At 51.5% G+C, this 27,900-nt stretch overlaps 2 protein-coding genes across 3 annotated transcripts; both read right to left on the reverse strand.

Moving 5' to 3' along the window:
- Positions 1–947: 947 nt before the first annotated feature.
- Positions 948–22,709, reverse strand: C18H1orf167 (chromosome 18 C1orf167 homolog). Of its 2 annotated transcripts, none has more exons than XM_077837215.1 (20): positions 22,142–22,709; positions 21,444–21,487; positions 20,607–20,826; positions 20,235–20,410; positions 19,405–19,502; positions 18,786–18,972; positions 17,367–17,548; positions 16,771–16,957; positions 15,602–15,812; positions 14,366–14,547; positions 14,088–14,211; positions 13,605–13,759; positions 12,155–12,363; positions 11,127–11,271; positions 6,553–6,820; positions 5,156–5,264; positions 4,670–4,907; positions 3,637–3,772; positions 2,666–2,776; positions 948–1,449 (listed from the first exon to the last, which is right to left on the reverse strand). In XM_077837215.1, the coding sequence occupies exons 1-20, from the start codon at positions 22,625–22,627 to the stop codon at positions 1,390–1,392; spliced, it is 3,528 nt and encodes a 1,175-aa protein (XP_077693341.1). In that variant the 5' UTR covers positions 22,628–22,709; the 3' UTR covers positions 948–1,389. The 2 variants fall into 2 exon arrangements, with proteins under 2 accessions (XP_077693341.1, XP_077693342.1); XM_077837216.1 differs by lacking the exon at positions 22,142–22,709 and adding an exon at positions 21,894–22,011.
- On the reverse strand, positions 22,668–27,832 carry LOC144277061 (uncharacterized). The gene is made up of 3 exons (XM_077837585.1): positions 27,663–27,832; positions 22,818–24,105; positions 22,668–22,677 (listed from the first exon to the last, which is right to left on the reverse strand). The coding sequence occupies exons 1-3, from the start codon at positions 27,790–27,792 to the stop codon at positions 22,668–22,670; spliced, it is 1,428 nt and encodes a 475-aa protein (XP_077693711.1). The 5' UTR covers positions 27,793–27,832.
- Positions 27,833–27,900: the final 68 nt, after the last annotated feature.

Genomic DNA, 27,900 nt, shown 5'->3' on the forward strand with positions numbered 1-27,900 from the left:
TCATGTCCCCTATGCCACAGTGCATTGGGGGTGTGGGGGAGGAGAAAGATGCCTTCACCAGAACACGGCACTGACAGTTCAAGGCCCCATCACTCAGGGGGATGTGTCTGAAACAAGCACCTAAGGGAGCAGCAAGAGTCAGTTGCCTGCTTCAGCGACACCAAATGTTGGACAAACCAGGGTTGCAAAGCTTGGGCCGATGACCTACTGCCATCAAAGACAAGCAAGCTCAGGGCAGCTTCTGGAGGGATTTCAAAATCCCTGCCCAGCTGGGTGAATGCTTTTTGCTGTGAGCACTGGGCAGAAGCAGTTTCCGTATCCTTCTGTCCCTTTAATTTTAGCCTCGTGGGGAATGGCTGATGCCCTGTAATCACCCTCGATAGATCAATCACTGCAGGATCTAATGAGGGGCAGGGGATGGGGGCAGCAATGATTGGGGGCAGACGTGCCCACCTGGCCTCAGCAAAGCTTTTTGATGCTCAGCTGTTCCCAGCAGGTTTCTTCATCACAGACCCATTCAGCAGAAAAAGGACCCTGCAGGAGGCAGAGGGTCAGAGGTTGGCCACCCACCGAAGGGCTTAATGAGGAGCGGATGGATGGGAACACATGCAGGAGCTGAGGGCTGCACAAGAATCCCCAGTGGGAAGAGGCAGATCTAAAAATAAACCCCTCTTCAAGCCAGCCTGGGCTGCCCCTAGCCAAGTATGTGACGCTAAGCGGAAGTGGGGGCTGGATGAGTTGGAAGGCTCATACCCACAAGCAGAAAGGGAACTCCTGGGCAGGAGCAGAGTTTGATTTCTCCACCCCCCAGATCAGAGAACTGGATCCTGGCATAGCCTTGGCCAGGGTGGAGCCCTTTGTGATACAGGGTCACAGCTGAACCCCTGATTCAAAGGAAAGAGTGCATGGCAGACCAACCTTTAATCAGAACTCATGTTCAGCACAGCCGGCAGCCTGCAACAGACAAGCTGCGTGCCCCCAGCAGGCCATTGGTCCTGCCCTGCACCAACACAGGCAAGGCCAGTGGGCGAGGAGAGTGCCCAGCTAACTCAAGCGAATACGCCCCCGCCGCAGGCCAGGGAGGAGACAGGGTATCCTGTGCTTTGAAATTGAGCCCGGAGCTGGATACACTCTGTTCCGAGGAGTTCCTGGGCTCTTGCCTGGCAGGCCGATGCGGCACGAGCAGAGCAGGGACTGGCTCTGCCAGAAGCTGGTACCCACGGCAGCTGCCCGGCGGGGACAGTTCTGAGAAAGCACCATTGGCCAGCATTCTTCATAAGTGTTCAAAGGAGACACATACACCCACACTACCCACCCCCCCCCCTTCAATACCCAGCCATATTCTCAGCTGGGCCAACGAGGTAAGCTCTGGCCAGTCCCTCCAGAAGCTCAGCAGAGTCCTCTGCCCTCCAGACGGGACACCGTCAGCTGGTGCCACCTTCCAAAGGCCTGAAATGGAAGAAGGGAGAAGTCAGACCCAGGTCAGAGCTGGGTAGCCCCCAGCATTCTGCACTGCAGCCCCAGCCACCTTCATCTTGATGACGACAGAGGGGGACTAGAGTTCCTGGTTTATAGTGCTCCACCTGGATGCACTGGGTGAGACTGCATGGCCTAGTGGGCCCTGCCACCTCTACACACTGCGTTAGGCTTGGGCCTCGGACTTCTAACAACGGGCTCGGCGTGGCCTGGGCTCATGCAGCAGGATGTGACTGGGATCCCCTTCTTTTACGATAGGGCCAAAGAGCATTTGTCTGGATGCCTCCCTGCCACCCCTAGCCCTGGGGCTTGGCTCAGAGACCTGCCCCTCCGTAGCACTCAGGGAGACTGGCTAGAGCACAGAATCTGCTCCCAAGGCAGAACGATCAAGTCACACCAGCAGAGCCAGCCAATCTGCTGCTCACAGGTCAGTGTTAGACACAGCCTGTTTGTACATGACCCTGACATTCCTCCACTTTCCCTGCAATACAGCGAGAAGGGGCCTGCAGTGAGATTTCCACAAACAGTTAATCCTGCAGCTTACTCTCCTTCCTGCACCCAGCTGACTGCAGGAGTGGTCCAGGGGGAAAGAACTTCCCCTGGCCCAGGCAAGCACCATGGGCTCTGGGCTGGGTCAGCAGCATCTCCCAACGAGCTTTACCTGCCCTGCTAGTTAGAACAGCATAAAACTGAGTCAGCGTAGTTTGGAAACAGCCTCCTAGTAACAGAGAGCGCAGGGCACCTGCCAATGGCGTCATCACACGCGGAACATGCTAATCCACACACCTCCCTAGACAACAGCAACCCCTCAGCCAGATTGAATAGCAGAGTCTCGGATTACTAAGGCTTCATTAACCCTGTGCACCAACAGGCCTCAATCTGCTTTCCTCTTTTCCAATAAGGAACACCCAGAATGGAAATACCCCAAAGCCGCCATTCCCTTCAGTGCCCTCTCTGCTCCCTCCTCTTCCTTGCCGTTCTGCCCACCTTCTACCAAGCCTTTTTAGGCTATAAGCTCTTTGGGGCAGGAGGTGTCTCTCACTAGGCATTTGTGATGTGCCCAGCACGATGGGGCACAAACTTGGTTGGGGCCTCTAGGTGCTCCCATAATACAAAAAATTTGTAGTCCACAGAACCGAAGCTTCAGCTACTAACTGGGAGATCAAGCGGACTAGCAGTAAGCTCCTACCCTGGCAAGCAGGCTCCGGTCTTCACCCTCCAGGAAACTCTGGGCCACCCGGCTTTGCAGGTAGCGCCTCCTCCAGATCCTCCAGCCCCATTCCAGCAGCCTCTGCCCAACCTGCGAGGAGAAAAGGCAGCACACAGAGGTTAGCTCCCTCTGCCCAGCACCGTCTGCCTCCTCGGCTTCCAGGTCCCTGCCCCTTCCAGCCCTGTTCTGTGCAACCCCTTCTCTGCTTCACACAATAACTGCCTTTGGCCAAATCTCTCTAGGTCCTCCAGAAGGCCCCCCCATGACCTGGAAATGCTGCTGCAGAGCAGCTGAGCCACCTCCTCCTAAAAAGCTGGCCAGCCTCCCCTCATCACTCACACCACATCCCTTCTACTGAGCTCACAACTAAGCTGAACGCTAACCAGACTCCTGTGGAAAACTGCTCAGTCACTTGGTTTGGGCCATGCATCTCGTTCCCCCTCCTCAGCCAGCTTTCAGGCTGTTTAGACTGCAAGCTCTCTGGGGCAGGGGCTCCTCTTCTTACCCACTGGCAAAGCAGCCTGCCCACCAGCAGCATTCTACGAGCAGTCAGCCAGGGGCCAGAGGCCAGCTGAAGGAGCACACCTGTTGCTGGGACCCTCAGGTGGGGCTCAGAACAGGTCCCAAATAGTCACTTGTCCAAGGAGGAGGAGGACAGAATATGGGGATTGCGGAGGTAAAGGGAGGAGGGAAGACACTGAGTAAGGAGGAGTGTGGGTTAGTAGTTTGTCAGCAGCACAAGGCAGGACTCCTGGGTTCTCACGCCACCCCTGCCAGGAATTTGCTGTGTGACCTTAGGTGCAAGCCACTTAATCCTCCCTGGGCCTCAGCTTCCCCAGCTGTGACGCGGGGATGGGGACTATCCACTCACCTCCCGGGAGGGTGGGGCTTTGAGAGGACAGACCCTGCAGGAGCATTCCCCTCGTGGATGGGCCCAGATATTCACTCACCAGCGCCCACACGATCAGTGCCGTCCTGCTGGTGTCCTTCCACCGCAGCCACCCGCTCTCCAGCGAGCACGTCCTCCTGCCGGCCTGGAACTGGCGGAGCAGCACGTTGCATTGCCATCGTCTCAGGTACTTCGTCCTGGAGGCAGAGAAGGAAAAGGAACGTGCTCATACTGATGGCTGCACTCACCCCAGCTGATGTTCTCCCTCGGCACAGACACAGCCGGCCTGACTGCTTCCCGGAGGACCTGACGCCGCTCCAAGGCCAGGATCGAGTGACGCCGGCAGTTCTTACCTCTAACCCACACTCAGCTCCTTACATCTAGTGACTGGAGACTTGCGGCGCTTCTGTTGTGTGCTCTCCATTGGCCAGAAAGGGTGCAGTGGGAGGAGGGGGGACAAACTGGGACTCACTGACTCCTCCTCTAACAATGACACAAGGCTCATCCCTGCTTATCTGGTTAGCACATTTAGTGCAGATAGGGGGGTTCAGTTAACAACGCTGCAGGGTTAAGGCCTCTATTTATCCACTCGATAGGTACGAGTTTCCCCCATGGTGCCCTGCCAATGTGCCTCAACGCTGACCTTGTATCAGGCCTGGACTGACACCCCCATGTTACTCTGCATGTTCCACAGCTTTCGGTCACTGCCCACCTGCTCCAGATTCGAACCAGTGACCATCACCAGTCCACTGCCCCTGTCCCCTTCCCTGCTTCGGAGCCCCCAGAGCACAATAAATTGTTCATGGCGATTCCTCATGCTGACTGCCCCCCAGCAGAAGTATGGAAGCTAGGCACACGCACATAAATGCGACCTAAGAAATGCTCCTTCCATTTAAACAGCCAGGCCCTATGGTCAGGGCCCCCATTGGGAAGGAAGAAGAAGAATGGGGATTTCAAGGTCTTGCTCGGTCAGATACGTCCATCTTCACGACCCAACGCTGACTGAAGGAAACAACCTGAAGGTGACAACACAGTTACCAGAGATTCCTTCTCCAGATCCCTTGGTGCTGACCGTGTTCAGACCCTGTGCTTACCCGAGCCGTTTTCTATACTGCTCATCTGGTACCAGCTCGGTGCCACCCTCCTGGGGCCAGGCATGTCCAGGTGCCCAGCCCACCACACCAGGCCTCTCCAGAAGCTGATGGACTGGCAGCCTCTGTGTCCTGCTTTGGTTTCTGTAGATCACCAGCCAGCGACGAAAGGCGCTGGGAAGGAGCCTATGGTAAGTCGCTGTGCTTGGTCCAAGATCCCTTCTTCTGCATTGTCTCGGCTCTGTGGAAGGAGACACAGCAATCACACAGGGCATGCCACCATGGCAAGGTAAAGAGCCGGCAGGTGCTGTTCTCCCTTTAGCTCCAAAAGCCCCCAAAACAGACCACAGCCACCATCCTATTCAATTAATCATTTACAGAAGAGCTTGAGTAGATGGCTCCCTTCTAGACAGATACCCCCATGCTCCAACAACGCCCTGCTGTTCCCTGTATAGCCCCCAGACAGGAGGAAGCGGATTTGATTCTTACTGATTGACCAAGACAGGGGCATTTTCCTGCACTTCCTGGCTCCTATGAGGGTGCCCCGCTGCCGGGAGCTCTGGGACAAGGCAGCAGCTTTCGTCCAGTAGTTGCAGGCCTGAGGATAGAATTTACAAGGCAGCCATCAAGACCTAACACAAAAGCAAGGAGGGGGGAACCCCCCCCACACACACACACGGTAGTCACACAAGCTGAGCCCAGGTGTGACACACCATGGTTCAGATCCCAGCAGGGCTGACTAAATCCTTAAAAATAAATGGAGTCTCGTGCAGTTTGCTGGCTGTGGGCCTGTCAGAAAGGACTGTGATAACCAAGGTCCGGTCTGCTCTGTGCAGTAGAAATTGTCCCGCGGCACCTTTCTTAGGAGCAGAGGATTTGTTCTAGTCCTTTTGGCTTGTGTGTTGTGCACCAGCTGGTTGCTGCGTTTCAGCAGGGAAGCAGCAGGTCTATAGCCTGAAAAGTATTCAAGCAGAGTCACCGTCCGTCACGTAGCCAGTCACACCATCAGAGCCCGTGTATCTAAGTTTTGAGACAAGCCCCATCGCCAGTCTCTGAGCCAAGTCACCCATCTGGGCTCTTCTTCAGAGAACAGGGAGTTGTCTCATACATAGGGCTCTACCAAATTCACGGCCATGAAAAACCCGTCACGGACTGTGAAATCTGGTCTTTTGTGTGCTTTTACCCTATACTATCCAGATTTCATGGGGGAGATGTGTATTTCTCAAATTGGGGGTCCCGACCCAAAAGGGAGTTGCGGGGGGGGGGCGGGGGTTGCAAGGTTATTTTGGGGGGGTCACGGTATTGCCACCCTTCTTTCTGCAATGCTTTCAGAGCTGGGCGGCTGGAGAGTGGCAGCGGTTGGCCAGGCGCCCAGCTCTGAAGGCAGCACCCGCCAGCAGCAGCGCAGAAGCAATACAAGACCGTGCCACCCTTACTTCTGCACTGCTGCCTTCAGAACTGGGTGATGGAGAGTGGCGGCTGCTGACTGAGGGCCCAGCTGTGCAGGCAGCAGTGGAGAAGTTAGGGTGGCCATACCAGATCCTGCCATCCTTCTTTCTGCGCTGCTGCTGGCGGCGGCTCTGCCTTCAGAGCTGGGCTCCCGGCCAGCAGCCACAGTCCTCCAGCTGCCCAGCTCTGAAGGCAGCAAGGCCACCAACAGCAGCACAGACGTAAGAGTAGCAGGACCATAACCCATCCTAAAATAATCTTGCGACACGCCCGCCCCCAACTCCTTTTTGGGTCAGGATCCCTCCTGTTACAACACTGTGAAATTTCAGATTTAAATGGCTGAAATCACGAAATTTACAATTTTTAAATCCTATGACTGAAATGGACAAAATGGACTGTGCATTTGGTAGAGCCCTACTCATACAGAACCTGCTCACCTGTTTCACCACAGCCATGGAGTCTAAGTGCAGGGCTTGATGCCCCCTAGTGGCCACTCTCCAGCGCTGAAAGGATTTAGCCCAAGCAGGTCTCTGTTGTTTGCTGTCTCTCTCTTCTTGTTGCCACTTCGTAGCTCTCAAGAATTCCATCCTCCAGCGGGCAAAACACAGTGTGAGGCTACGCTGCTGCCTGGCGAGCGCAGCCTGGGTGAGGGCTTCATGCTGCGTGGCTCCACGCCTGGTAACCTGGAACCAAGCAACTAGGACCCTGGAAAAGAATCCACAATCACTGGTTCCTGAAGTAACATTTCTGTATCAGAGACAAGCAGGCACCAGTCCGAGTCTCCTCTACCTCGTATCCTATGGGGTTATTTACAACTGCTCAAAGCAAATGCAAAAAGCTACCAGATCAGATTGCTCAGATTGGGGATACACCCACTTTCACCCTGTGCTGTCAAGTACTCCTGGGCAAAGGCACTGGGAGGATGAGGTCAAATAGCTCCAGACTTCTGGACTGTAGCTACTTTCTGCTGAATGCTCTCAATTACTTCACTTAGCCTTTCCCAGAAGGTTGCCTGCCTGTACTTCCTGTGATCGGGGGAACATCAATTTCCTTCTGTCACATTTTAATGATAAGTCTTTGGGGTCCGTATTAATGCAAAGGCGCCTACAGAGTGAATATCATGCTCACAAAAGGTGTCCGAGCAAGAGCCCTGGATACTAAAACCCTGCTTTGCCCACAGAACAGATCCTGCATGGACACAAGCTACCACCACGCTGCCCTGCCGCTGCATTGAACCCCAAGAAGTGGTTCTTTCAGGTCAGGGTTGTGAAGGGAGATCAGCCTCTAGAGTCTATCAGTCCTGGCCTCTCTGCCAAGACTGTTTCCAGTGTCATCAACTGGAGGCCACAGTGGTGGATTAGCTGTGAGGGGGGACTCTCTCCATGGGGAACTGGAGCGAGAACACCCAACACTCATTTCAGATAGAACACTGACGAGCTATCACAATACTTGGCTCTTACACACATGGGCTGGATTGGAACTGGTTGATTAGAAGTGAAAAAAGGTGGTTTTAATCTTTGCTTTGTTTAGTATACGGCTCAGTTACGGGTTTGTCTATGCAGAGAAACTAGGCACAAGAGCTATTCCACAATAATGTTCTGTGTGGATGCTCCTATTCCAGAATAGCTATAGCACTTTCAATTCCCACCCTACCTTATTCCAGAATAACTTCCCCTTGTAGCCAAACAGTAACACACTGACACGAAACACATCAGAGCCTTCCGCTGCAGCTTCACCGGCCCATGCGTTTTCAGATTCTGGCCTGCTCCTTTGTTCCTCGTTCCCCCAGAGTTCCCATTATGCAAATCATCCCCTGTGCTGTAGGATTGAGGTGTAAATATTCTCCACTTGACGGGTCTCTCTGGAGATCAAGAGCATCTATAGTGGGTTATCCTAGCATGAAAAATGCCCCCCTCCGGAGGCGGCACAGCTCAGCCTGTAGCATGCCCAGGTGGGAAATCGGGAAGTGCTTCCTTATCAAAGACGCGCTCAGTGGAAAGATTATTGATAGACAGATGCGCTGCAGGCAGAGGAAAGATTGCATCTCTCTCAAACATACCTTCTGGGGCGGTTGCTACATGGACTGAATTGCTAAACCAGTCAGGGTGAGCTTGTAGCACAGGATATTTGTTTCTGCTGCTTTCTAATGGAAATTTGGCCCCTCACAAGAAAATCTATTCGGGCCAAATCCTGCAGTTCCAGAGCAGGGCTGGCCTTTCAGTGCACTGTAGCAGCATCCACATGGGGCAATAGTGGGTGGCCAGCTGGTTTGCAGAAGAGTCTCATGCTGGCTTGCCGTGCAGTAACTTGCCCCGTAGACAAGCCCCAAGTCCTTATCCCTGTTGACTTCAACGAAAGATAAGTACAAAATAGATGCTATATCATGCCAATCGTTTATATGGAGAACTCCTCATTGTTCTGCTTAAAACGTGCTGGTCCCGGCTGACGATCTCAGGGTCTGGCCTTTAGCTTGCGGCTCTGAGACAGACTACCAGCTTTACCTAGGGTTTAAACCACAATCCAGGTAAAAGGGGTCAGGATGAGACGTTTGTGATAGTTCAGTGTATAGTTTCATGTCCTTGTGTTCTGTGGACACTGCTTCTCTCCACAGGATCCTTTATTCTGATTTTTCACGCTAACAGAAATGGAAGCCAACCCATCAGGTCCAATTCATCCCCAAATTTAGATTTTGTAAAAAAGAGATTTCACAAGAGCTCAGGCCATCAGAAGTATTCCTGTGCAGTGGGTACTGTGCAACTCCAAGGGGAAGAGGGGCTTGCTTTTTAAACAAAGAACCACCTCTCTTGTCGTGTTTGCAACACACACACTGCAGCCCTGAGTTAGCGCAGGAGGGCTGGCAAGCGAAAGTGACGAGGGACAACCGTGACTTGTTTATCTGTGCTGCCTGCGCTGAGAAATGCAGAAATAGGGGATGGCAAATTAGAGGTTTTAATAATCTACCAAGTTATTTGTAACACAGTAAAAGAGAGGAGCACTTGCTTTTTAAACAGGATTTTTAACCTGATAGGGTGAAATTCTGACCCTACTGAAGTCAATGGGCCTCAGTGGGACCAGGATTTCACTCAAAGTGGAAGAACAAAAATTCCCCTGTACCCAAGGCATGTCGAGTTAATTTTATTAATCCTTCGGGGTTAGTGAAGCCTGCACTAAGGACCTCAACCTCCACCCTGCAGCCATCACTTCCAGTGTTGCCGGGACAGTTTAGTCGGATCTTGCCTTGAAGACCCATCTCTATTAGGTAACCAATTTTACAGGCCCTCAGGTGATCGCTTAAGGCAGGTTTCACTGTAGTTTGATAATGGTGCCGCTCTCCCCAGTCCTCTCCTCACTGCTTGCTCACAACCTTGATGTAATCTGCTCTGCTGCACACGGACAGCATGTGCTGGGATAGCCACAGATTCCAGTACTTCATTGCACAGCCCTCTTCTCTTTCCTTCCGGATCTCCCAGGACACCTGTTCCCTTTGCCGCAGGGTCTGCTCGTACCAGGAAGAGCGAGAGGACGGATCCGCCTGTATGCCCCACGTCTCCTGCTGAGCACCAGCTTCCAGCTCTGAAAGGCCCGCAGGGTCTGTGCCTGTAGAGATGACCATCAGCTCTCCTCTGCAGTACTGTACATCTCCAGAGGCCAGCAGCTTTGTGGGCAGCATCCTCCTACTGCTTGTGGGCTTGGAGAGCAGCGGCTTGACGGACTCTGAAGATTCCTTTCCTCTCAGCAAAGACTGCCTCTTCCCGCTCCAGCCAGCCTGAAAGGCTCGGAGGTTCTGCCTGAGTCACGGGCGCATTGACACTGTCCCATGCCAAGCTCGGAGATGCCTTCACAACAACAAACCTCTACTCTGAATACACCAGGTAAGGGGAAGGATTCAAACTGTGGGAGAGTCAGATCCACCAGAACAATCACCTACTCCACAGATTCTTCCTACCAGCCCCACTCCCAACACACTCTTGGATCTTCTTCTCCAGCCCCATTCAACAGACTCTTCCCTCTTGGCTGAGCAGATCTTTCCTTCCTGCCCTGCTAGACGGACTCCTGCAGAGAGATTTTGTTTCTCAGGCACTCACTGCTGCCTGGGCTCCCCTCTTGCTGCCTGGGCTGGGATCCCAGGGATCCAGTAATAATTCCCTTCTGTTAAAGGATCTTCAAAAGGAAAAGCCTCTTGCTTTCGGCCATCAGAGAGCTGCACCTAGCTTAGCAAATACAATTGCCTAGAGCAGAGGCTCCTGAATTGGTACTGGCCACTAGGGGTTTATTAACCGAAGCCAAATGGCTAGAAGGCAACCAATTAACCTTTCTAAAGGCAGTGGGGTTCCTGGCAGCCGATCGAGGGGGCGCAGATGAGTCATTAGCAAGGCCTAGCTGTTACTATGTGTGCCCTGACACCTTCAGCACCGAGACTGGAGTGCCAGGCTGCCAGTGCCTTGTGTGCACAGTGGGCCTGATTCATCCCCAGTGTGACCCCATTGCCTTCACTGATTCAATGTAGTCTCGCAAAGGAGAAAGACAACCTAGAGAGAGCTGTTCAAAGAGGCTCCAATGGGACTGACCCTTTGTGGCAGAGATCAGAAGAGATTCTCTTGCTGAGGCAGAATAATCCTCCTCCTCTTTGCTCTCCCAGTCCAAGAGGAAATGGTCTAAGACATAAGAACTGGGCAGGCCTTCACAATCGCTCCCTCAAGCTGGGTCACTTCTCCCGGGATGCCTTGTCCAGTCAGGCGCGTGCTTTCTCTCCGACTTCCTGAGAAACATCCAGCAGGGAGTGCTAGGCTATAGGTCACAGGCACCCTGAAAGAGCTATGCCACACCAAGTGCTTCAGCAGCGAAGCAGGGGCAAAAGAGCGGAGGAGGAGGAACTATTTCTACAGAAACATCATTCATGCAAAATTCCCCTGAACTTTCACATCCGGCTCTACCCCGCGCAGATCAGATCCAGCTCTAGTAAATTACATTTCTGCTCCCAGGAAAGGCCTCCCAGGGGGAGCAGACAAACCTGCGCAAGAGGAGACGCTTCCAGCAGCAAGCAGCGCTTCTCCACTTCACAGCTTGGCAGTGCCAGGCCTGCAGGACTGTCCTCTTCCTCCCCTGCGAGCTGTGCTGGGCCCAGTGCAGCTGCAGATCCCTCAAGGTGCACTGTTCTGGAATGGAACACAGGAGTCAGGCCAGAGCAGCCCACGAGATACAGCCACCTCACCAAGGGCAGGCAACAGCACAAAGACAGAACGGATCTGATGCACGCCCCGCACTCTGACAGACAGACTTGTACAGGCTTTGAAATCATTCCTTCCACACAAGCAGCTAGACAGGCTTTTAGAAAAAAAATTCCTAGCAGTGTGGTCTAGTGGTTTGACAAGGGAATGAGGAGTCAGGACTCCTGGATTCATCTCCTGCCACCAGCACATTGCGTTATACTGGGCAAATCACTTTGCCGCTCTTCTGCATCTCAGCTACCCCTGCTATAAAAGAGGATCCTTCCCTACCTCCCTGGGCATCATGGGAACTTACTGTTTGTAAATCACTTGGAAATCCTCTGATGAAGGGTACTATGGATGCAGGATTCTTACAGACTGCACAGGGCTGTATCCTGCTCCCACTGAAGCCAATGGAAGTTTTGACAATGACTTCAATGGGAGCAAGATCCAGTCCATTACGTTCAGTTCAAAACTGTGGTCACCCAGGACTTCCAAGTTGTCTCTACACATCACAGCCACTTGGAACTTTATAGTGACAGCAGGAGTAGAACTCAGAGCCTCCTGGTCCAAACTACCCGAGCCAAAGGAGAATCTCCATTAGCTATAAGCAGTACAGGGCATGTGACACACAACCAAGCAATTCTGGTTGCAACCAGTAGAGGGAAGTGGTGCGCATACACACTAGTCAGTTCATTACTTCTGAGATCTGCAGACCAACACTAGGACTACAAGCAGGATTTCCTCCCAACCTGTTTGATATCATAATATCCTTCCCCTTCAGCCCCTTCTACACAGCATTCAGGGCCTGTTATGCCATGGCGTAACTCACTCTGCCAGCAGGTATGCCAGCACTGCAGGGCATCTGCTGCCTTTTGGCGGATCCAATGCCTGAATCGCCTGTCAGCTTCCACTTTCTGAGTTAGCCTCCGCTTCCACAGGTCAAAGGCAGCCTGGCAGCAATGGAGACCATGTTGTCTGGATGCCATGGCTTTCCGATTCTTATCTTCCACAACCCACTTGTGCCAGCCAAGAAACGCCCTGGGGTTGGGGGGAGGATGCAGGACACGTGAGAGGCTGGAGGAGCAGCTCGAAGAGATTTACTTTTGTATGTTAAGTTTAATGAAATACCCACTACTGGTGGGAGATTTCACTAACTTCTGGAATTACATCCGATTTGTTTTTAAACAGCAACCAGCTAAAGTACACCTGGAATGTTACTTGGTATTACTTTGCTGGGGGGAGAGTTCATACCCAACGTACTCACACTTGGCATGTGTGCCATGTCTCCCAGTCAAGAGCTCAGTATTTTACAAGCATTAATTAAGCTTCACAACACCCTGGGGAGTGGGTGTTAATATCTTCCCACATTACAGGTGGGCAGACTGAGGAACAGAGGTTAAGTGACCTGCCCAAGGCCACAGGTGAGTTGGTGGCAGTGCCAGGAAGTGACCGCAGGAATCGGGACTCCTAGTTCTCTGCTCTAACCAGGAGACTATGCTGCATTGTACTTGACAATGGTGGAATGTTGGCTTTGACTTTTCAGCTGACATTTGTTTAAAACTGCCTATGGATTTAGACATACAAATCCCATACATTCAATGGAAACCATGTGTCTAAATCCCCTAGGCAGTCTTGATCATCTGAGCCTTCATGTTTTGGGGTTAATTTAGGTCCTAATGTTTCCCAATTGAGACACTTTGCTCAGTGCAGCTCAAAAAGGATTGGTCACCTACACAAACGAGAACAGTGGTGCGGGAGGGGACCTGCACCTGCTTCCTCAAGCACCCAGCACTTGCAGACAGCGGACAAGCTGGTCCACTGCTCTGTTCAGACTTGCCAGTCTCTACGAGGAGGTTCTTGGCCCAAACTAAAATGAGGGGTTCTGGAGAAGGGGAAATGAAGGAAAAGAAATACATAAGGTGGGGGAGGGAACCCTGGAAAAGCAAATCCTAGGTTCAATTCAGAGCTCAAGGTCCAGTTGGCCTAGTGCACAGAGCACAGGGCTGAGACTCAGGAGACCTGGGTTCCATTCCTTTAACTGCCACTGGCCTGCTGGGTGAGCTTGGGCAGGTCACAGCAGCTCTGTGCCTCAGTTTCCCCCTCTATAACATGAGGCTAATGATACTGACCTCCTTGGTAAAGTCCTTTGAGGTCTATTGATAAGAAGAGCTAGGGATTATTACTATTGCTATTTTCACCCAATAGACATTTCGACAGATGCTCTGGAAACAATTACTACAGAGTGTCAGAAAAGTATAAACTGGCTCTGGGGCCCATACCGGGACAGCAGAACGAGTCTGCCATGCTGCTGGATCTTTAGATGCTGCTGAGTCCGAGTTGACCAGACCAAGAAATATCTCTGCAGGAGTCGTAGATCTGCTTGGTGCCAGAGGGAGCCACAGGGACTCTCCAGTTCCTCTCCAGAACTGTAACCCTGTAATGCAACAAACCAGAAAGGGGTCTGAAGTCCAGCACAGACACTGGACCCCATTCGTCCTGCTTGCTCTTAATGCTGCTGTGACCGCACTCACCACTGCCAAACTCCTCCAAAGTACCCCTTCAATTTCTGAGTACCAGGAAAATCTCCCTGCTCATCTGCCACTGAGGCTGGCAAGAGGAGGGGGACGAGATGTGCAGAGATCTGCCAGTCATGGGAACCTCTTTGCCCAACTGAGAGCAGACTGGTGAGGGGTGGGGTTGGCAGGTGATTAAACCCAAAGACTTTTCCATAAATTGAGCAGCACGGAGAAATCCTTCATTACCTGCAGACCGTCACCTTGGAACTGCATTTCTTCCCATGCGAAGTAACTGGTGAGAGGCTCAATCCTGCTGTCTGGTCTCCACAGTGCCAAAGCTTGGAGCTGGCCTCCCATAAACGGATTCTCTCTGCAAGACACAAGCACCAGGCTGATATCTCTTGACAAGCAAGGTGAGGAGAGAGCAGCTGGAGGGGCACTGGGCTGGGAGTCAGGAGAAAGGCAGCCATCCAGGCCATGTCTATCCATACAGAAGAGCCACCTCTTTCCAGGATCCAACTCACCCGACTCGGGGACTCTGTGGAGGAGTGGAGGCCTGCAAACAGAGCTCTCCCACCAGCTCAGCTGGAACCACTGGGCAGCAGTGCTGCTGCAGAGAGCAGACAGACCGGGACAGGTGTGTGGTGTCCTCGGAGGTCATGAGGGAGGAGAGGCTGTTCTGACTGCTGTCACAGAAGCTGCTCTCCTGGTCAGAGGAAAGCACATGGCTATGAGTTTAGTGCTCCGAGCAACAATCCCTCTGCTAATGACCTCTAACCTCTACGTTCACTCCTCTTTTCAGCGGAGCTTGGGGAGATCCAAGATGCATCCATCCCTCTGCTGCAGGAAACACTCGTCAGCCACTATGTGTACAGGAATGTGGGCACACCTTTGGTGGAAAATAGACCCCTAACTAGCTACTACCTGCCCTGACCATGGATTGTCCCAGTACTCTGCATAGTCAGCAGGCGAGTACAGCAAAGCCTCCCATCTTGATGTCTCCTCAGAGGCTGGCAGCATGGTGGAAAGTAGAACAGAGCCCAGCAGCTCTGCAGTCCGTTTCCCATGGCAGCCAAGCCAAGAGGTCCATGTATCCCCTCCCCCAACTGGCAGGGATCTCTGTACCCTGTGCCTTCTAGCTGCCATGCAGTGAGTACACAACAGAACCCACCCACCATCAGCTGCCTTGTGCCTGCCCTCTAACCCCTCACTCAGGGGACTGGCGTGACCGTATCTGCCTCTGAGGACACTTAGCACATGGATTCCCCACCATCAGAGCCTTCAAGTCTAAGGCCAAGGCAGATCAGCTTGTTAGTGTGGGGACTGTGTTGAAGCAGAAACTTTAGATTCAAATCCCAGCACTTCAGTGCTGTAAGGCAGTACCCCATCTGTACTGAGCCCTTCTGTGCCTCACTTTCCCCATCTCTGAATGAGGACAATCATATTTACCCATCTGGGCAGGGCACTTTGGGATCCTCAGGTGAAAGGCACCAGGTCAGTGTGACGTTGGCATGGTGAAGGTGAAGCACAGAGTGGTGCAGTGGCTTGCCCAAGGCTGCACAGCTAGTCAGTGGCAGAAATATAATCTAGGTCTCCAGACTGCCAGTGCACTGCTTTCACCACTAGACAGGACTGCCTCAAAGTATTATCAGCCTGAAACAGACCCCCAAGGTCCCTGCTGGATCTGAACTTCCCTGCTTTTACATTTGCATCAATACTTCCCTGCAGCACAGAGAGGACTGTCAGCAGGACTCCCTCACCTTTTCCAATGAGCCATGGGAAACAAGAGGAGCAAGAGCGCTGCTGTGGAAGCCGGAAGAGAGAGAAGACTCCTCAGAATCCAGCAAGGCAAGAGGCTCCTCAGGAGGTGCCCTGAGGTTGTGGTTCAGAGGATTCAGCTGAAGAGTCTTCTGGTGCCACTGCCTCAGAGCGTCCCGCAGTCGGTGCTGCTCCGAAGCCTGAGAGAAGGAACTAAGGAGGAGGAGGAGAGGGTAAGGAAAAGTTTGCACAATGGCTTAGCAGACTGGTGCTGGCTAAAGGGTCTTTCACCTCAAGGTTACCCATTTAAACCCAGCCCAGGTGAGCAGTGACGAGTTACCATGGGTGTGGTCTGACCAGGGAGCCACCTGATGGAATCCACCATGGTAACTTGCACTAATAGCCCCTACGCTGGCAGTCTCAGCAGAGAGGCCAAGGACTGAGTGGAACATGGAGACTGCTCTGCTCTCTAGATCACTGAGACATGCTGGTGGGGCAAAGCGGGGAAGCCTGTCCCGTGCGGATTTCTGAATCGATGGGTGATGGGTTCTAGCACCAGCGTCCACCCCTTCATTTCCAGACTCAGGGCCTGCCCCTGCACTGCAGCAGCAGGTCCTGGTGATGGTCCTTGAAGAGCCAACAAACTGTCCTTTGGAATGTTTGCCCTTCACACAGTGACGTACCTGGTACCGTGGGCAGCAATGGAGACATCTTCCCCATTGTACTAGATATACGACGCAGGTGTGTGTGGCATAATCTCCAAAAGTCAGAATCGACGAGAAGGAAACCTCACATGCACGTTTCAGGGGAGTACCGCAAAGGCACCTTCGGCAGCAATTCCTCCCCCCCGCTCCTAGAGAGTGCCCTCTCCTGGCACAACAACCCAGAGCCCCTCCTGGCACCATCTTTGGTTGGCATTGATAGTGCACATACACAGACCCACTCTGGAAAAGGTCTCACTGGGACACAATAAGCCCCTAATAGGCTTTCAATAGGTTAGACGGATCCCTTCAGTTCATTTATTTGAATGTAATTTCATCTGTGTCATCAACAGAGAGACTCTATGGCAGACACAATCTGAGAGGCAAAGTGATTTCTTACTCAGGGACCCAGAGGAAATCTGGACCCCAAGAATCAAGGTGTTCCCTAAGCATTTGATCCTAACACTCACTTAGCTCGCTGTTGCTGATGGAGCCTCGCCTTCCACAGCAGAAATATCCTCTGGAGCTTCATTTGCTGGTAGAGGTCATCTAAAGAGACACCTCTTTTCCACAGGTGGCTTCTCCTTACAGCCAAGCACAGCTGAGCTTCATCCTCCTTCACCGCAGGCCCACTGGCAGCTGAGTTAGCTTGTTGTCCTTTACAGGTCACAGACAGACAGGAGAGAGAGAGAAACCATTTGTCAGGAGTGACTCTTCAGTGCTCAGAAACTCAGCCTGACACAGGGGACAGCCACCGACTCCCCCACCGCACAGCTTCCTTTCTAGATCTCAAAGTAAATTATTGCCAGGCTTTCTTCTAGGCTTATCAACAGGATCTCAAATCTTCCTGCAGCAACACTAATCTAGCCAAGGGGGACAACCCTCTTCCTGACTCGGCACTTCACGTTAATATCACATTCCATCTTGAGGGTAGCCGACTTGTCTCATGCTGCCCTGCAATAAGCTTCCATCCAGTCTCCAGTGCGCCACATGGGGAGGGGAAAATGTAGAGGCACATTAGTATCTTCTGATCTTAAGATGACTAGATAGGCCCTCAACGCCTCACCATAACATCTCCTCTGCCTCAAGATAAACAAGTTCACAGCTGTTATCTTGTCCACTTCTCTGAGCTGCAGCATCAGGACCCATTGCTGGAAGTACTTCCTCAGGGACTCGGCCCTGTGATGCTCCAGGTTCTGTCTGTACAATGCCTTCCGCTCAACAAACTGCCTCCAGGCACTGAAACACCTGAGGAGACCAAAGAATAAAATAAATCAAGCGGCAACAGCTGGTTCTCTGGTTATTTCTGCCATGGAACTTTTGTGAATCAGGCGTCTCTTGTCCTTAACTCATTCCTGGAGTGCTTGGGTAATGTAGGGGTCTGGGGAGAATGCCAAGCATCTTCCACTTCTAGGTCCAAGGTCTGAGTCCAGACCAAGACATCTTACCATTGAATGGCTATTGGATGGCCTACATGAAATGAATTGGGGGTTTCAGGCCAGTTCCCAATGGATGGAAATCCACTGTACCCAAACTGTAACTAGCAACTGGCCCCCTTATTGACAGTCTCAACAGAAAAGTCAATAACTGGATGAGCCACAGAGATGGAAGTATCCTCTCAACCCTAGTTGTGCACTGCCCAGGTCAATGGTGAGGCCTCTGAGTGGGGTTGTGCAGGGGAAGCTTGAACCAGTATGGCCTGTGCAGTACCTGGTCTGTGGATAAACAGAGGATTCAGTCAGATGGGACCATTGCAATCATCTACTCTGCTCTCTTGTATAACACAGGCCATAGGACTGCCCTGAATTAATTCCTGTTTGAACTAGAGCAGATCATGTACAAAAGTATCCAATCTTGATTTCAAAATTTCCAGTGATGGAGACTCCACCCCAACCCTTGGAAAGTTGTGGTAGACTTCGGCCTACAACACTAAATTCATACACACAACACATTTAGTCTTCAATGTCGGTGCTGTGAGAAAGGGACTGGGTGAGGCACTATCGAGTGAAGGGAGACCCCAGTGCTATTACCGTACCAGCCTTTTTCACTTCTGGAGACCTGGGTTCGAGTCTTGGATTGGGCCAGGAAAGGAAAAGGAGTTGGGTTCTTCTCTCCAAGTCCCCATTTGCCCACATCACAGATTCGCTGTGCTGGCTGGAACAATTCCGCATGGTTGGCAGTCTCAGATTTGGTCACTGTTCTAGCAGAGCTCAGGTTTGAAGTGCCTTGGCTGAGTTATGCAAAGCAGCTCGCCCCATACTGGTCCATGCTAGGTCTGTCTTTAGCCAATGTCCTCACACCCTCCCCATGAGCACCGACTTAATCCTCAAATATTTAGAGCAATAAGCAAGGGGGACGGGCTTTGTCTAGAATTCTGGGTCGCATCTCTCATTGCCAGGCTCCTGCCTGGGTTTTCACAATAGAACACATTCTAGACTGAATCCGACATCCCCAAGAGAAGGAAGATGGGTCCCATTTTGCTTACCGGATGGTCAGCTCTCTCCGGATCTGAGTCAGCAGTGGCAAAATCCGCTCGGTTTCCAAGCTCCGTGAACGCCATGCCCAGAAAAGGATCTGTAGCTGCTTCTTCTCCAGCAAGGCACGAGCTTCCTGCACTCTGGCCTCCTCTTTGTCCAGCAGCTCCTTCTGCAGGCGCCACAGTCTGAAAGCTGCTGTGTTACAAGACCAGAGAGAGAGAGAAAAAACAAGAGAAAAATCAGATCTGAAGAGAAGAGCTTAAAACATTTTAGCACTATCAACGCAAACATCCACCGGCAGGACTCCTGCTGGGAATGGCCAGGCACTGCTGGGAGGAAGCTCACATTGCTGTAGCCAGAGCATCCGCTACAAGCTAACCTCACCGAGGAGATGACAGAGGAGATGTTGAAACAGAACAATAGGCGACCAATCCTATGAGATGCTGAGCAGCCTCCTCTCCCACCAGAGTCAATGCCCAGCACTTCACAGGATCAGGTCCTGAACGGGCAAAGACAAGGCAGTAATTAGACATCAACAGAGAAATCTCCTGAAATGCCACCATCCTTCCAGCCTGGGAGCATGCTGTTTAACTGCATGTGTTTGAATGCTCTGGAGCCAGTGCTTACCAGCCAGCCGCCTCAGGTCCCTGATGGCCTGTGCCCGCCGACAGAGCTCATCTGCTCTCTGCCTGCAATGAAGCTGCATCCACAGGTTCGCCTCCACCCTGAAAGAGTCCCAAGCTTGCGTTTAGCCACAGAACCTGCCAGAGAGGGAGCTCACAGACCCAGACAGGGGGAGGGGTTACAATCAAGGCCTCCCTTTCCACCAGGGCTGCTTCTAGCTTTCTGGATTCAGCTCTTCTACTATAGAACCTGAGCAAATAGGTCTTTCCCTTTGCTCAGTTCATTCCCCTGCCAGGGATTGATGACAAGTCTGATTCTGACTCACCAACCCCTGCTCCACACGTATGGATCACAACTGGACCCAAGAAATGACCCTGGGTTTCCCTCTTGTCCCCTCTATCAGAGGCACAGAAATTTTACCACAGCTAGCATGGACGAGCCTGAGGTAGGATCCTCCAGTGCTCAGTAGCTCTAAGTGTAAATTCCCACCCTGGAAATCTCTTGTATCCACAGAGAGAGAAAAAACAAGAGAAAAATCAGATCCGAAGAGAAGAGCTTAAAACATTTTAGCACTATCAATGCAAACATCCACCGGCAGGACTCCTGCTGGGAATGGCCAGGCACTGCTGGGAGGAAGCTCACATTGCTGTAGCCAGAGCATCCGCTACAAGCTAACCTCACCGAGGAGATGACAGAGGAGATGTTGAAACAGAATAGGCCATCAGCTCTTCCTTCACCTGAGGTCTTCTTGCTAAAGAGAGTTCCTCTGCCTCCAGCTCCAGCCCCGCAACCATGCAACACAAAGAGTCATTGATGAGAAAATCCCAGCTTACCTACTGTGCCATGCAGCTTCCTGCGGGGACACTGCTGTCAGCCGGCACCACACTGGGGCTGTGACAGCTGGACCTCTCCCCAGTCCGACAAGACCCACTGGCGACTCTTTGGTGAGAGTCGCTGGCTCCTGCTGGGAGGTTTGGCTTTCGTTTTGCTTCACCACAGCTGACTTCCACTGAAAGAGGAGCGACATGGCGAGACCTGCCTGCATCAGAACCCCCGGCTCCGAATCCACTCTGCACTGAATGTAGCATTGTGCACCCTTTCCTCATCATGTGTATGAGCAGCCATTCCCCTGCCACTTCCCTCCCTTCTCCTGCCCTCCTTACTGCGTGACAGCATTTCCTCTATTGTCCCCTGCCCATCCTTACCCTGTGAAAGCTGACGGCCAGCACAGCCAGGGAGTGTCTCCGCTGGGCAATCTCCATCTGCACCTTCCTCAGCTGCACTGCCCACTGTAGGGCCCCAAGCCCCTTGCGAAGCTGCTGCTGTCTGTAGAGCTCCCTAGCTGCAGTCCTCTTCCTGAGGGTGTGGCTGCTCCAGGCTTGGAAACACCTGGCTAGTCGTCGCCTATTACCCAGCAGCTGAGAACTGAAACAGAAACAAGGGACTAAACTCCAGTATGAGCAAGGAAGGTCAAATCCAGCCAAGACACATCAGCAAGACTCCATCCACTTGACTAGCAATCTCCACCTCAGCTAGTCCTCTCATTCCCAGGGACTAAGTGATCCCAGGCCTCTCCAAAGCAGGTTCCAGACCACGTACTCAGCCACAGCCCTGCACCAAACATGGGCGTAAGTATTGCCAAGTTAGTGGCGCTCTCCCCTCTTATCCCAAAGGTTGTGGGTTCAAGTCCCTTCTCAAGGCCTTAGCTCATTGATTGCTCTCTGCTGACCATGCAATGAGTTCAGCTGAAGAAGCTTCCCTACTAGAGGGGAACATTAAACCAAGGGTTGCCTTCTGCTCACTGCTGGAGCTACCCAAGATGGAAGTCCAAAGACGTGCCAATTTTTTTTTTTTTAAAGCATACTCAGTTCTGGATGTTGCAGCCATTTATTCTCCAAGGGCTAACTACTCTCCCAACTCTACGTGTTCCAGGTAATATTGTGGCACATTCCCTGGAACCATAAGCCCCAGGCAATGTTCCATGGCCACGCATTTCCAAAGGCAACTCCCCACTCAACCCCCTCACCCAAAGCCCTTTTTACCTTCTCTCTTTCATCTCCAAACACGAGACGTTGTTCTCTGGATCCTACAGGTAAGAGCAGACAGTGACGCACTGGTATTAGCTGCAAGAAGTGCTGGTCTCACAAGTACTAACAACCCCCAGGTGGAAGAATCAGGCTGTGGTCACATGATGTGCAACCTCACACAGCCATTGTGGTTGGGAAACTAACGCTCAGCCATGAGGCAGGGCGGTCCCAGCTGACTGCCCCAGCTCATCCTATGCTGAGTAGAACCTTGCTTTGCAAGTGCTTCCTTTAATTTCAGCACAAAAGAGAGTGGGAGAACTGGGCCCTCTGTGCTCCATTGCCATGCCTGCAGCAGAGTTAGCCATCATGGTGCTTTCCCTCCCCTGAGCCAGGAAACGTAAAATGCAAAGGTGATCTTTGAGAATAAGACACTAGAGAGAGGGAAAGGGAGATGGTGACACTTACTCTAAGACCCATGTCAGAGATACGATACAAGACCAGATGGGCCACTGGTCCGTCCCCTGAGGGAAGGGAAATGATGTCTGCAATTATTCTTGGGGGCTCTCCCATGGCCCCATATGGAGATTCATCCCCACACCTCCTTTCCCCTCAGCACCTCCATTCTTCACCTCCAGCTGCTGCTGGTGAAAGGTGGAGACGAACACAGGAGGGTACAGGAGAACCTGGATGCTGTGCACTGACAGGGTCCTCACCCGTGGTAGTCTTCTGTCCTGCACCTGGCTGCTTTCCTCACAGTTCTGCAGTTCCCTGTTGCTCCTTTCTGCAGGAAGCTTCTCAGATTGGTCCCAGTCTGTGTTGAGCCCCTGATCCATGCAGAAGGCCTCCTGGGAGCGTTCTTCATTTCCTCCCTCATTGGTAGCGTTCGTATCATCCACGGCAGCGGCAACCAAAGAATATTCACCAGGACCTTGCCTGGCTGTTACCCTGAAAGGGCTGTAGCTGGGACTAGGCACAGACTGCCTGTTATTCACCATGGCTATTCTCCTGGCTGCAGACGATATGATGTCACATGCCTCTGCTGACTCTCCCTGGTCTTTGCCATGAGGCTCAGAGGTGCCGACGTCTATGGAGCTCATACTGAGCTGCTGGACTTGACCGATCCCTGCATCTCCAGAAGGAGACTGGACTCTCAGATGCACTTCCCTTGGAGTCCCATACACAGCTACGCTGACATTCATTGCCGCCCTACCCTCTTGTGTCTCCAGTGACAGCTGCAAGCTATCTGGGTCTGGGCCAGATGGAAGGGCCTTCCTCCAATGCACGGAGCAGGGCGACTCTTCCACTCCAAGTGGCTTTTCAGGGAAAGTAGTTTTTACACGGCTGAGCGTGCCGTTCGTTTGTGGAGTGTGCTGTACCTGAGATTTATACCTGAGGTAGGGAGACCAGTCATGGGAACTACCTGCGTCTGTATCAACCAGGTAGACCGAGCTGGCATCAGCACAGGGGGTTTCTGGCCAGATTCCACCTGAAACCTTGGTTCTTTGCGCATATAATGCAGTATTTCTGCACCTGTGACAGAGAGAGGTAGGTTCGGCATCCCCCACGTCACCAGTCACTGAACCAAGACCCCAATCCCTAACAAATGGGGGACCCCATTTCATTCTAGCCTGCTTAGCACTGCTCTGTTCTCTAGCAAGGTCCTCTCCCACACTCAGGACAGCAGGTGTAGAGACCTCGGGGGCAACGCACAACCTGCAAGCTAGTGGAGAAGACCTGGACTCCAAAGGGAGGGAGCTCCATATCCCCATTAAAGCAGCTTCTTCCTTAAGCCTCTGGATTGAGCAGTGCAGGCTGGCAGAGGTCTTGGAGGACTGCAGGACAGACTGAAGGGCCACAGAGCGAGGAAGGGACTCTGCCAAGCTGCGGGGACCCAGTTCGACCAAAGTGAGGGCAGGCCCAGGACAACAGGAGTTCACGCTTCCTCTGGAGCTCCCTGGAGAGAGACATACCATTGGGCTGTGGTGGGGGACAAGCCCAGCAGAGGAGATTACAGGCACTACAGCTGGGGAGAGGGAATCTGTACTGGCTAGTAAAGGATTCCCATAGTCTGCATCATAAGCAGCGAAAGGTCCATGTTGCTGCTTTTTCACTTGTTGCTCATTGCTCTGGTTTCCTCCCTCTGGAAGGTTATGGCAGGTGGAGTGCACAGAGGACTGGTCCCAGGGGCTAGACCCCTCCTTTGGTTTCTTCTTGTGCTGCAGGCTCCTCTCCGGGAGGTGGACACTCACATTCTCCTCACTCCCTGCTAGCCCAGCCGTGTCAAAGCGGAAAGGTCTCCGCTGAAGATCCACGTGGGGTGGAGCTGATGAAGGCGGCAGGGGATTACCACATGCCACCTTTCCAGAGCTGCCCCGCTGCAGCCTGCAGTAGAGGTTATTTTGCTGCTGGGAGCAGGAGGAGGAGAGCTGGTTGGTAGCAGCCCGGAAAGGCTGAGAAGAAGGCTGAGAAGAACAAGAGAGATTAGTCTGTATCAGGCTGGGATCCCTCTTCTTGGGGCCTTTGCTTTTTACAGCTGGTGCACTCCTGCCTTGCTCCGCTTGCCAGCCAGGGGTTACAGTGAATGCAGCAGCATTGGCCCACCGATGAGTAGCTTCAGCTTGGCTTCCAGCGCCCAAATACAGATTTATGTTCACGTTCTTCTGGACTTTTCCGTGCTCTAAAGAAAAACAAGAACTGTTCTTTTCAAGGGAGCATCAATAATTCATCACCACATCCCCAACAGCTTTCCACGCACCTCAGGGACTCCCCATATAATGAACCTCTCTGATCAGCCTCAGTCCCAGCACTGAAAAGATCATGTACACTATTGAGTTCCTGTTAAAGAGAGAGACTTCCTTCTGGCAGGGCAGGAGGAATTTCAAGGGGATCTCGATCTTAACAGGAGCCAAGGGAAAGTGGGATCTCTCCTAGCATTATTATTCTTACACTTGCAGCCACCAATGGGTAAGGCCCTAATTACTCTTCAGCTCAGAATGCTTTAGCCAGAACCGAGACTAAATACAGGCTTTTGCTAGTAAGATGCGAATACAGTTGTCCCCTGGCCAGTGCACACACTAGTCTGAAGATGGTTTTCTATAGCATGGGTAGGCCCAGTTGCCATCAAACTAACACGTTTCTAGCAAGAACCATGTTTCAATAGTTCTGAACAACGTGGTTTGAACTGGAGCATGGACACTCCCTCATCTTTGTCTGCAGGGCTTGGGTCTCTCATCCACATGAATTCCTCCTGGGCTGGGTTCATGATAATGCCCTGAGCTGTTTCGAGTACAGTTCAGTCTTGCCGCATGGATGCGACTGAACTGCGTTTTACTCAGGTTCCCAAATCATGCTACAGTCTGGCAAGAGTCCAAGGCTGCAGCACATTTAGGAATCACAGTTTAGTCTCATCTACATTACAAGACCAGAGCATGTTTTAAGTAGAACTACAGTGCACATAGGTCCCTAATTAGCAGTCTTGCCTCTGTTCAAATCCCCTCCAGGATGTAGGCTCATACCCATTGCTGATGCTGCAGTACTAGGGGGTTGTGTGCTTTCATTCCTCTGTCTTCTGTAAGAAGAAACTGTTGCCATTCACCCCCTTTTTAATGCTTACAAGGAGGAGTCCCCACTACTCCATCTCCCTGGACTGCTGGTTGATTAAAATTGGAAATAACCCATTTACAGCCACACAAGGCAGAGCACCAGAAAAAAGTAGGGGGAATTGAAGGAACAGCTTGAAGTGAGCAGTTTAACCGTTACTTTTTTTTAAAATGGGCAGTGAATGTGAGCTGAAAAGTACATTATGAAATACACTCACACCTGCACCCCTCTCTCTTCAGCAAACTCAATGAATCAGGGGGGAAAAACGCCAAAGCTGACTGTGAAATGAATATCAATCATCTTTGTCACATCAAGAGCGTTTTGGAACAATATGCTCGAAAGCCAAATACGTATCTTTAGTTGGGTATTACACACTAAGGCTTAATTTCTAGGCTATCATCCTGTCTCCCAGAAAAAGGCCCAAACAGCCAACTACCAACCTCGGCTAGCTCTCTTTGCAAATGGGCTGCTGGTCCTTCTGACACAGAAATTCAGCCAACAATCTGATCAAAGCTGGGAAGGAGACACTCATTCGCTGATACTCCAATTATCTTTGGGAACGGCTGTCACTGTCTTTCATATGTTCTCAAACATATTGCAAAGGGGAAGATTTTAATTAGGGGCTGGCATTGCAAAAGTGAACAGACTTTCCACAAGTTTCCAGAGTGGCACTGGCTTCTCAGTGCCTATTCTTGCATAAAGCATAATCACAAAGCACAGCACGCTGGCGCTTCAGAAAAGGATTCATTGCATCCCAGGAATTTCCACACAGCTAGCAGCATGTTGCTAAAAAGGGGGTTTAATAACAGGCCCAGAATCACAAAGGGACAAGCCCCTTCAGGTGCTATGTTTCCTTCCATCAATGCTCACCATAGGGTCACATCAGTCTGCTTTTAAGTTTGAGAATCTAGAAGTTACAAGCAAACGATCTCTCACATATAGACACATATGCTATCCCAATCCTCATTACATTTCTTTCTGCCAAGCACTAGGTCCTTAACACATGGCCAGGATTAGATTTTAACAACTATTTTTACCCAACTCATTTAGACCTTGTGTGGACTAGAAAAAATGGTGTCTATTAAATCCACAGTAACTAACATATGTTAGCTAACCCTTCTAGAAACACCACTCGGACCCTAGTGTAGATGCAGGTTAACACTTTTAAATCAGGATTAATTGATCAAAGCCAACGAGATTTTTAAAAATGTCTAGACTAGGAAAAGAGATGGCTTAACAGAGACATAGGTCAAACTCAGCCCCAGATTTAGGCTTTGAAATAAAAACAAGTATTACAAACCCTATGACCAATGGACTTTTTGTTGTTGTTGTAATTCCAATGACAATAAGCAGGATTTAAAAAAAACAAACAAATAATTGCAAACTAAGTGGTGCAGCCTTGAGCTAGTGCACTGGAACTGGAAAAACTAAACCAACTAGAAACAAAAGTGAAACTGACCAGTCTATTTTCAATGTCCACACTGAAAGGAAACAAACAGCATAATTAACCAAAAGTCAACTGGATTGTTTTCAATTCATCCCCTTTCAATACTATGAGACGTTATCAATAACAAAGGGGACCTCTATTGTTAAAATACATAACAAACAAACATGCAGCACTTCGATCAGATCAGTGGGTTCTTTCCCCATCCACAGAGACTTAAGGTGGTAGATTTTACATTTCACAGGTGAGGAAACTGAGACATACAGCAGTGACTTGCTCAAGGTCACACAGTGAGTCCGGGGTAGAGATGTCTTGATTGCTCAATGCACTAGACCACCATGCACATGTAGGGCTTTTAACCCAATATTGTCCCTTGAGTCTAAAAGAGACTCACAAATGTTACTTTGCTGAGCTGGAAAAAGGGTGGGTCTGCCATGGCTGCTAAGTGATGATCAGACCCTCTCTCCCCATCATCTTGCAGCATTGTATGACTTGCACACTCCGCCTGCCAACAACCAGACTAGCTCCCGTGGTGATCCACCCGAAGCACTAGAAACTGTACCTGGTTGGGTTTGAGGGAAATCTTTCCCTGGGCCAAGCCTCAAGGAGCCATGCTAAGCTTTCTCAGCAGGAAATCGCTCTGGCACACATCCCAACCCCCACAGCTGCACGTCCCGGTGTAGTTCATATCGACCGTGGGATTGTCTCTCCTTTTGTGCTAAACCACCTCTCCTGTATGAAGTTACTCACTCCGATAGCCACCACAGGACATGCCACTCGCTCCAGCCAGAACCTCAGGGACGAGAACAAACGTCTCTTTGTGTTTGATTCTCTAAACTCACTGCAAACCTGCAGCTTTGTCCACTTAATGCCCCCAAATCCCAGCAGCAAGCGCACCCCAGCTGAGGCACTTTAAGGAGCTTATCGCCCATGATTAGTGATGCTGGCTTGTCATTGTGACTACAGATGTCCATGGAAAAGGAGCTTTGACCCATGTCTAATTAGAGCTACATCCTCAAGATGGCACAGATAAATTAGCCAACCCATTGGGGAGGGCTAATGAAAGCCCTCCCCAATGGGGGGCCTCACTTCCTGACACCCAGTTTGGTAGGTTACCTGGATAGAGCCCCTAGGTAACAGAGTGATATACACCCTGGAAACCCTGCAGCAGACAGGGCAGAGTTGCTTACCTGATTTCAGATAGCTGCTCAGGAGAGGGGGGATGTTTTCTTTCTTTCTGCTGCTCAAGCTCCTATTTGTGTTCTCCATGCTCTCTACACAGTTCAGGGGAGACCTTGGCACCCTGCAAACTGGCTTCATGGAAAGGCCTTTCTCACAGCAATGCAGGTTATATGCCACTGCAGGCCCACGATATGGGAAATCAAAACCACCTCATCAGGGGGAGCAGGCTGTAATAACAGACAGATG

The sequence above is a fragment of the Eretmochelys imbricata genome, chromosome 18 (genome assembly GCF_965152235.1).
Source record: "Eretmochelys imbricata isolate rEreImb1 chromosome 18, rEreImb1.hap1, whole genome shotgun sequence".
NCBI classification, from domain to species: Eukaryota; Metazoa; Chordata; order Testudines; family Cheloniidae; genus Eretmochelys; species Eretmochelys imbricata.